The 11301-nt window shown below is 33.4% G+C and overlaps 1 protein-coding gene across 1 annotated transcript; it reads left to right on the top strand.

The window, feature by feature from the left end:
- The first annotated feature begins 2700 nt into the window (after positions 1–2700).
- Positions 2701–3382, top strand: LOC143565759 (uncharacterized). Its single transcript, XM_077052630.1, has 2 exons — positions 2701–2923; positions 2988–3382. The coding sequence occupies exons 1-2, from the start codon at positions 2701–2703 to the stop codon at positions 3380–3382; spliced, it is 618 nt and encodes a 205-aa protein (XP_076908745.1).
- The last annotated feature ends 7919 nt before the right edge of the window (positions 3383–11301 follow it).

The following is an 11301-nucleotide window of genomic DNA, read 5'->3' as shown; positions in this document are numbered from 1 at the left end:
TGTGGTAGCCTATGGGAGGACTGTGGACCTCATACGTTCTATGATGTAGTTGTCGGCATAAGGAAGGGCGGTGGACCTTGTACATGTAGTTAATGTATGTTGGTATAGGGAAGGATCGCAGACCTTGTACGTACCATGAATGGTGAACACATGTAAGGACTACGGACCTTGTGCGTGCTTATGACCTTGGGTATAGGAATAGACGGCGGGGAATGAACATACTATTGATTGGTTAAGGAAAGTGTTGAATATGAATGTTTTAAGGATGTTTAATAAGGTTGTATGAATATATGTGTGTGGAACAGGTGAAGAATAGTATGTGTATCTTTGGATATGAATGAGTATTGGATGTATAAGTTGAAGGACCTACTACACTCTCACTAAACAGCAACTCCTCGCCTTTCAACCATCAACAACCCTCAATGATCGGGTAATCAGTGATTTTGACAAACTTGTAATGATGATCGGCATCATCCATGCACCTTCGAATTAAGGTTCAATTTTTGTTTAATTGATGGAATACTGCTATTATTGTGTTTAATTGTATAATTTCGGACCTGTTGAAGCGATATATGCGCGCAATTGCGTTTTTTATGCTAATTAAGGTTCAATTTCAATTTAACTGTGGGAATGTTGTTAATTATTGTGTTTAATTGTTCAACTACCGATCGTAAACGCCAATTTGTGGCTTGATTTGAATCTTTGTGTGTTTAATTATATGATCCGTAATCTTTGAAGAGATATTCATGCAATTGAGTTTGTTTGACACTACTTGTGATAATGTTGATTATCATATTTATTGGGTTTATCGAAAGGTTTAAGACTCTCGATTATGTTCGTTTAGTGATTCACTGGACCATGAGTTTGATGTTTAACTAAAGGAATATGTGTTTTGCTGTATGATTTCGGAATTGTTGGAGAGATATTCATGAAATTGCGTTTGTTTGATGCTGATTGTATAACTTCAATGTTCATCGTATCCTATTTACTAGTTTTATCGAAAGGCTTAAGCGGCAGGTTTTATTCCTTCTAATGATTCACCGGGATATGAGTTTGATTTTTTCAATGGGAGGATGGTTGGAGTTGGGTGCACTCTAAGACAACGTAGTTTGACCTTTTGACTTTGTCATGCTCTGTTGTTAATTCGATGTTAACTTATTTCTTGTTTTCAATCTGAAACTGTTATAGATTACAATATTTACCGATATGGTCTTAGGTTCACAAGCTCTAAGCTCTGAGAGGCTTTATTGTTGCTTTATATTTGCTTTAAATCATGTAGAACAATTGTAAACTGATCAAGCAATCTTGATATGTGAAACCCTAGTTCTTTGTGATTTTAACAACACATATAATTTGACATTGGTATATATATAGATTATCATATATGAATTTGTTTTGGGTTACCTTATTGCTTACTTTTGCTTATTGATCTTAATGTGTGACAATTATGATGTTTAATTTACTTGATATATATATATATATATATATATATATAGGATTGAGTTCTTTTCAGAAGTGTTTTTAGTGTGAGAAGTGCGAGAAAAGATTCTGGCCAAGCATAAGTTTTTTTTTAATTTTGGATTATTTTTATTTAATTGTAGAACTATATTAGTAAAAAGTTTAGGAGTTTCTTTTGATAATTAATACTAATTAATGTTATGTTACAAATGACTATACATTTATTTTATTTTTTAATTTGATTTAATCTTCAAATAATTCATAAAACAAAACCATCATACTCATCTATAAAAAATATAAATATATTAACCATCATAAAAACAAATACCTACACAAATCATAATATTAACCTACACATACAAAAACTAGTTCATGTTATCACATACACAGATCACAATATTTATATACATGCACATAACTAGTTCATATTAACCTACACAAATCACAATAATAACCTGCATATACAAATTTACTTCATGTTATAGCCTTCCCATTTGTATTTACCAATACATATAAGAATATTAACCTACACAAACAAACCTTGTTCATGATATCACATACAATTAATAATATTAACCTAAACTTGTAAAATATTCGCAATGTAGGAACACATCATATTTTTTTTATAATGTTAGTTATTTTATAATCTATCTTTTATGTGTAGGCAAATACGAGTTATGTGTAGATGAATATTATTTATATGTAGGTGAAAATAAAATGAACTAGCAAGCTGTGTAAGTGAATACGATATATGTGTAGGTAAATATTAGTTATATGTTGGTGAAAAATAAAAGAAACAAAATTAGTGTAGAAGAAAATAAGTTGTGTTGGTAAATACGAGTTACATCCTAATAAAAATAAAAATAACTAACAATTTGTAATTGAATATGAGCTATGTGTAGATAATTATGTTACTTGTGTAGGTGATCAATTTAACACAATTCACCTACATATACATTTTTTATATGTAGGTAATAGATAATTCAAATATGTAACCTTCTACAAGAATTAATGTGAAGAATATTTTAGGAGTAATTAGAGGAATTAATGCATTGAACAAATCAGAGATAATCAGTGGTTGAGATCGACTTCTCGCACTTCTCGCTATAATATCACTTATCACTTGATCCATCCCCTATATATATATATATATAATATTTTGTTGATTTATCCGTTTTGTTTTGATACATAATTATTGAGATGAGTCGTATTAGTCAACAATCAGGCATAGTTTTTGCATCAATGGATCTTTTTAGAAAGAAAAACAAGAAGCAGAGAGATGCATCAAACAAAGTGACCACAACTCTTGCACAATACATAAAACAAAACAAAGCCAATAGCCAATCAAAAACACATGGACCACCCACTAAGGGACGAAAAAAGGTTGTATGGAAGGAAAGGCAGGCTAGAGAACCTGGGGTGTTGTTTCAGAAGCGTGAGGCAAAGAAAAAACAGTTAATGGGAAGTGGAGATCTGTCGACCAGATAGTAATACTTTATGGCTCGAGACTTTCAATTATGTTGTTGAAGTTGCATTGGCGTATGATAAAGCTATACGGGTCTTGTATCTCAATTTGGTTGTGCTCAATTTTCCAAACTCTCAGTTAGATAATGATTATTCCGTTATGATGGCTAACCTTAACCCTGCTTCTAGCTGTGACTCGACCTCTACATGTAGCCACTATGAGGGTGGTGCAACCCATGACTTCAAACCGAGCCGAGAGAAAATACAAGTGAAACATGTATCTGAGATTGTAGCTAAAGAAAGACCGTCTGAAGAGATTAACAATTCATGTTTTCTTTTTTATGACAATAAAGATTCGGGCTATTATATTGGTGATCAAATCTTTGATATGGAGTTTTCTGGGGCTGCCAAGGATAACATCGAGACGGGATTTAGTGGGCTAGTTACAAGATTTCTGTAATAAGTGACCTAATTCCATTTTCACGTACTTTCGGGCAAAAAAATAAAATAAAATAAAAAAACTATGTTATTACTCAAATAACTTTTAGTAGGGGTGTGCCATTTTGGGACGGTTTTAGGCTAAAACTGAAAATTCAGTTTTTTGTGCTTGAATATTTGGGTTCGGTTTGGTTTTAATTTGCCATTCGAGTTTGAAAATTTTGAGACAAAAAAAAAAATCTGTTGGGCCTAAACCATTTTGTTAATTAATAGCTAGTTGATGTTATACATTTGGGCTATATTTGAGTCACATAACTGTTAAATTCTTAAAAGTTACTTAAATACAAAAAATAAAAATCTATAAATTTGGTTCAGGTTTTCGGTTCTTGTCACATGCAAAACCACCATAAGTTTGATTACAAAAGCATAAAACAAGTTGTCGGTTTTTTGTTTTGGTTTGACACATATACCAAATTCAGTGAGATCATAATACAAGTTTTTAGGAGCCAATTTTATGTAACACCCAATCATATTCTAACTTAAATAATTAACCATTATATTATTCAAGTCTAACAAAGTTCAGTGACTTCAGTTTATCAAATAAACAGAAAATTATGAAACTCTAGTCTTGATTGTGATTATAGGACGTGTTCAGACATGGTGTATAATCCAACACTCGTTTAGAAGAAGAACGTACAATCCAACACTCGTTTGACCTAGTTAGTTCCGAATAAACAATCCAATGCATGTTTCTTGTGATTGTTGATGGTAACTAGGATAGATTAGATGGTTTGTTCTTTGTAGGTGTTCTTAGGATTGGAGAGAACCTAGGAATGAATCTTTCTTGTGTTTCCTTTGTCTTAAATTTGTTCTTTTCTTCCATTTTTTCTTTTCTTTTGTTATTTCTTCCTTTTTTACCTTTTCTTTTGTTCTTACTTTGTTTCTTACTTATCTCCTCACATGCATGCATGCATCTTTGTTAATTTATCTTCTTTCCGTGTATGTAATTCTTCTTTAGGGGTTTCTTTGTCTTGTTTGTTTTAATTCTTCTATAATTTTGCATGCCTATATATTTGTTTTCACAATCCATTAAAATGTTCATCCATCTTATTAAACCTTACAATACAAAATGTTGGCTAAGTCTATTTTTGTGCATGAGCATTAGATGATGGGTTACATCTTGAGATTTTTGTTGGCCAGGGATATTTAGCCCACAATTAAACACACTCCATCAATGATAATTCATAATATAATGTTCTTTGTTTCATCTCAATGCATAATAATAATGAAGACTTTCATATGCTAAGGACAAGGAATAGTTTTGTCACGCTACATCAATAATTGTTTTGGTATCCACACAGAGAACATCACTAATAATTGATTTGGTGTCTACAAAATGCAGTTATCTTAATAAGGCATGACCGAACAGTCAGTTAGTTATTTAATTCATTATTAAATTATTTTGGACACTTGGTTGCATTTTGCATGTTCTAGGAGTCATGACTCATGAGGAAAAATAAAAAGTGCCTAGGGGTGTAAAGGTGAAGCTTCAAGTGAGTTTTAGAGTCATGATGGATAATAAATAAAGACTTTAATGTGTTGTTTATTGGTTTGAAAACTTTGAGTTCTCATGTTGTAACACTTTGAAAGTTTATTTATAAAACTTCAAAAATCTTCGTTTTCATAATTTGTTATCTAATTATTTAAGTGTGATGGCCATTCTATTAATTTTAAGGCTAGGTGTTAAAGGCATTGAGTATATGATGCTTTATATTTCAATCGACATAGATAAAATTGTTGGGTTTCAGTGGTGTTCAGTCAACGGTCTAACAATTAAACCCGGTTTTAAATTAAGGATTTCATATTTATTAATCACGTTAATAAAGAATTACACAGCGGAATATTAAAACCAATAATCATCACTTTAAGGAACCGTACAGGATCCGGTTACAAACAATACGAGTACAAGTCAAATGCCTAAATATAAGTTGTAAACTAGCAATATATTTAAGGACAAAACAGCAAAAGACGTCCTTTATGTTTGATCGTTTTTTCAGTTGACGTCCTTTCGCAAAAGAAATGACAGAAAACATAATTCATGTTTCAGATTTCTTTCACATTATGTCCTTTGGTACTAACCCAGTTAATTTTTTCTGTTAAATCTTATCATGTGCAAGGCACATGAGGGTAGTTTTGTAACTTTACATATCATTTATTTATTTAATATTTAAAAACAAAAGAATAAATATATTAAAAAAATCCTTATATCCATCCATCATCCACTAGGACCACCATCTTCCTTCTCTCTATAAGGATTCACAACTACCACCACCCACCACATGCCGCTGCCGCTGCCGCCACCTTCATCAGCGTCACTCACCTCTGTTACTCGTTGCCACCACCACACTAAACCAACTAGGTAAACTACCGCATCTCCACAACCTTGATCATCGTCACCCGCCTCCCTTTCTTCTCTCTCTACACCCCCACCGGACCAACACCGCTACCAGACCAACACCATACCACAAAATCACCACACCAACAGCCACACGCCTCCACATACAATATGCAACCATTTCTATCAACCACCTCCAAATGCAGCAGAAACCACCACCACCACACCTACCAGCTACCGCCAGATGCACCGCCATCAACTCCATCACTGCTGGTTCTCCAATGGCCACCAACCACGGCACCTTCGCTCCTTCAATCGCCACCACCAACACAAAATTGGGGCAAAAATCAATTTGGGTTTGTTGGGCAGTTTGGTGTTTTGCGGCTGTCGATTTGATGGATCTGAAACAAGGTATAATGTTGCCGGTCAAACTCAGATCTCTCGTCGGTCAAACTCAGACCCGATTTTCAAAATCCAGATCTGAAACAAGTTTGGTGCTGCCATCAGAAGGGAAGGGGTGACGTTAACGGCGGTGGCTGCCGGAGTGTAACAAGGGGAGAGAGAGAGGGGGAAAGAGAGAAGAGAGAGAGAGAGAGAGGGAAAGAGAGAGGAGAGAGAGAGTTTATATGTATTTTTTATAATATATATTTTTAGTTTTAATGATTAAATAAGTTGTAAAATTACCAAACTACCCTCATGTGTCTTGCACATGACCAGATTTAACTAGAAAAAATAACGGGGTTAATGCCAAAGGACGTAACGTGATATTGTTTTTAAGCATAAAGGATGTTTTCTGTCATTAAGTTTGCGAAAAGACAACCATTGAAAAAACGTGTAAACATAAAGGATGAGTTTTGATGTTTTGTCTATATTTAAGTTTACCTAGGTTAATAAATAACCGGTTGAGACACTGAAGGCTAACGAACTGAGCTAGGTGAAACAACGAGACAAACGACCAGCAGTGGCGGTGCACGGTGGCAACGGTAGCAGCTGCGGCAGCGGGCAGGCGGTGCGGCGACGAGCGGCGCGGCAGCGGGCGGCGTGGAGGCAGGCAGCGGGAGCGGCGGTAGACGGCTGGGAGGAGCGGACAATGACTAGGAGGTGGAGGAAGAGAGTTAAGGACTTGTGTTTCTTGAGTACTTAGGGTTATAGAATATCATATATTATATAACCTTTAATTAGGTTAAACTAATCTTATTAGTTATAAACCCAATGGGCCATTAAGTCCATCTCTAACTCCAAAACCCACTCTATGTTATTTTGTTTTGTTAAAGTGTCCATCCCGGTTAACTAACTTAAGCGGGTTTATTGTTCGTTACCTTATGGTGTAACTCTCACGAGTCATAACTCGGTTGGCCGTATTAAATTACCCAAACCGGTTTATAATTCTAACAAAAACAACCTCCTACATTCTAGTATACGTTGTGATTGTATTGTTGCTATGAGTTACTCAAGTTGTTATGGATTTTACTCATAACCGCACACAGGTTGCACAATGCATCCAATGATCTTGGGGCCTTGAGATTGTTTTCTTTGGGTACAAGTCACATTTACAAATGAGCATCTTCACTTCTCACGACAATCTTCTCTTGTATCACCATACAATTGTTTTAGTGCTAATATAGAATATAATTTTTTTTTAAAGTGAGGTATATTTGAAATTTCTAATCACTTGAGGGTTGCCTTTTTTTTTAAATCACAAACAGGTATTAGTTTTTAATAGTAGTGAATAAGAAATTTGGTATAGATGTGTAAGAGATTGATCCGAGGGTTGTCGGAAACTCTTATTTGCATTTGATAGTGCCGAATAAGGTTAATTTCGTTTGATAGTGACAAATCACGTGACCAAATACTATTAGCACTTGATATTGGCAAATAACCCTAATACCCATTGATATTGACGAATAAGGCAAGCTGTAAACATTCATTATCAAATTAAAGTTTTTAGGTAAGATTAAATAAAGTTGTTGCAAGATTCAATGAACGCTATCACAAAATAAAACATGGTTTACATCCTAAAAAGATAAAATTTAATTAAAAGAAAAGATTAGCATTTGATAAGACCTTTTGTTGCTAGCAAGGAGTACATGACGTGGTATAGGTCTCATGCGGTTCTATACGTAGCAGACACAACACATAGAGACGTATACCCAAATGTTAATGTTTTCTTCTAATTTGTTTTTATATTTTTAGGATGTAAACCCCGATTTTTTTCGATGATAGCCTTCACAGTCTTGCAGCAACTTCATTTAATGTTACCTAACAACTTTAATTTAACAACCAAACGTATGCTTATAGCTTGCGTTATTCGCCAAAATCAATAGGTATTAAGGTTATTCGGCAATGTCAAGTGCTAATAATATTTGATCATGTGAGTTCACCCTTATTCGCCACTATCAAACGAAATTAACCTTATTCGCCTATATCAAATGCAAATAAGAGTTTCTAACTCCCTATGATCAATCTCTTACACATCTATGACAAATTTCTTATTCGTCACTATTAAAAACTAATGTCTTATTTGTGATTTTTTGAAAAAAAAAGACAACCCCCAAGAGATTAGGAATCTCAAATATACACCACTTTAAAAAAAAAATTCTATAAAATACCGTTAGAACTAGAAGTCCCCATTTTTTGGAGTATGGTTGGAACCCTGGCTTACTTTTCCTTGACGTATAACATATATGGGCATTAGCCATGATATTGATAGCTAGGGATGAGCAAATTCGGTATCAGTATCGATTTGGTACCGTCGTACCGAATTGGTACCAAAGTTTTGAGTTTCGATATCGGTATGGTCGATATTTCCGAATTTTACCTTAAATACCATCATTTCGGTACCGGTACTAAGAATTTACGATCCCCGAGATTAGGATTTTTATACCGGCATCGATCTCATTCCTATGGATAACCATGAAATGAGAGAGTACTCGGTTTATTATCTCGCCCTTTTCTTATCTTTTTAATGCACAAAAGTTAGAAGCAATACAAAACTAAAAAACTAAAATAATAATAAAAATTAAGATAAAATTATGAACCACGACTAATTTTGTGAATGAATATGTCGATTAATCTCAAACACAAACACAAACACAAACACCGGGGAGTACAACAACCGCATCTCCATCATCTTCTATTAGAGTCTGACAAGTGATTTATTATAAAGCACATAAATTATAAATATCAACATATTTCTTTATGAATTTAATTCTACTTCTAATAGTGATACAAATGATATCGTATTAATTCCAATAATTGTAATTTATTTTTCTATTATATTATTTTCCAGAAATTTAGACCACTTTAAAAATAGTTAATTTATTTTATATTTATATTTAAAAATACACACAAATAAATATTCATGCTTGGTGTCACAAACATGTGATTAAACTACATAAAGGAATATGATGATGCCACATTAACATGTTTTTTTTTTGTTTTTCTTTAAATGTATTTTTGGCTTACTAATTTATGTTTACAATTTAGTGCCGATACTTTTGATACTAACAAAATATGTTTAAGTTGCTGGTGAAACATGTGTTTTTTTATGGAGGTTCCTGATGTATGTTTACAATTTAGTGCCAGTTCACCGCCACCACATGCACATATTTTTGGGTTTGCTGCAAGTTTTTTTATTATTTCTTTTGGCGTTGACGAAATTTACCTTTTGTTTTAGCTTCGGTGTCATAGTTCAATATTGACTGCATTCATGTTACTTCACCATCGTAATGCGCGATTTATTTTATTATATTAATATATCAACTTGTTGTATATGGGCGTTAACGGATTTACTTTTTGGTTTGGTATCGGTGTCATAACTCAATAACGACCGAAGTCGCTTTGGTTCGCCGTTGCAACGCACAAGGCTTTTTTTAAATGTGTTAATATGTTGTGGTTCCTGTTTAGGCTTATCGAATTTACTTTTTGGTTTAGTTCGGTGTAACACGATACTGGCCAAATTTGTATCGACTTACAGCCGCACCGCGTGACGGCGTGAGTTTTACTATCCTAATAAGTGTCGTTTTAGATATGTTTATATTTTTTTCTGTCATAAGCTAGAGTTCATGTCGCTGCACGACAGGATTTATTACCTAGTTAATGTCTTAAATTCACTTTAAAATTTTTATCATTGAAAAAGACAGGCAACCGTATTTTTTTGCGTTGTTATGGTCCTTGGACCACTTCCTTATTTGGAAAGTCAATGTAAGCCGTCGATTAAGAATCTAAGAGTTTTGAGTAAACAAAATGTTTCACGTTACTCATTACATTATTGAGATTCAAGTATTTGTGGTTATAGACCTATGTTTATAGAGGTAGTTTAACGATAAATTATTGTCTAATAATTTATTAGGTGTGCATGTGTGCAGTGGCGGACCCAGGATTTTTTGTCAATGGGGTCCCATATTTTCGGTGTTCAAATTTTTCGGGTCGGTCGTTGTTCAGGTCGGGTCGAGGCGAAGAACATAATAAAAAACAATATCATAATAAAACTTTCTTTTCAATCATCACTACCTGAACGGGTCAAAATGGGTCGGGTTGACACATAAACACTTTGTTTTCCCTTTCTTAAACATTTTTGAGATAGAACCTAGATCCATCCTTTCATAAGCATGTGTTGAAAACCATTAACTTAAACTAGTGAAAAATAAAACTGATATTTTAAAGTGTTTGAATGTTTCTAAAGAAAACCATGCATAAAGTTGAAAACAATGATATGTATTTTAGAGGTGTTTGAATGTTTCCAAAGTTATCATTGCAACATTAGCAATCAAATGATTGATTAACACTAAAAATTAACACAAAAAACCAAAAACTGAGCCTTGTAAGACTTGAACCCATGACCTTTCAAAGATAAAACAAGGGACTTTCCACCAGACCACATCAACATTAATAGTATGAGTTCCAAGTATTAAATCTTACGGGGTCCTCAAAAAATTTAATATACCGCTTCTAATAAATTTTTAAAAAACATTGGTGTCCCGGGACCCCGATCCACACTATGTGGGTCCGCCCCTGCATGTGTGTTAGGTTGATGGTTTGATATGAGTATTCAAAGTTCAAACACGACCAATATATGATTATGTCCAACTTAAATTAAATATATGAAAACTATTTCGTACAAGTTTAAAAACGTCTAACCTGGATATAACTTGTGTAATTTGTTTGTCTAAATGAGTCCACCAAGTTGAAATATTGTAAATAAGCTGACGAATTATTATCTAGTTGTAAACAATTTATACAAATCATGCCGGGCTTTTAGATTTGAATAAATAGGTAGATTTGAATAAATAGGTAAACGTATATTTTTTATTTTAATTGTATGTATATATAAATTAAGTACCGCATATTGTATAAATAGGTAAACGTATATTTTTTATTTTAATTGTATGTATATATAAATTAAGTACCACATAATCGATTTTGTTAAATACTTTAGTCAATTTGGCTTGTGTAACTCGCTCTTAGCTTAGATAATTAGATTTTTTTTCATCGTATATAAGTGATTTGGCAATGTATTATTTAAGAGTTGTAAAAATTCCTGATTT

This window comes from Bidens hawaiensis, unplaced genomic scaffold (assembly GCF_021521415.1).
Source record: "Bidens hawaiensis isolate Kalapana, Puna unplaced genomic scaffold, B.hawaiensis_p1.1 tig00022519_1, whole genome shotgun sequence".
Taxonomy (NCBI): Eukaryota; Viridiplantae; Streptophyta; class Magnoliopsida; order Asterales; family Asteraceae; genus Bidens; species Bidens hawaiensis.
Note: the sequence above shows the minus strand (reverse complement) of the source record. Positions and strands in the feature narration are given on the sequence as shown.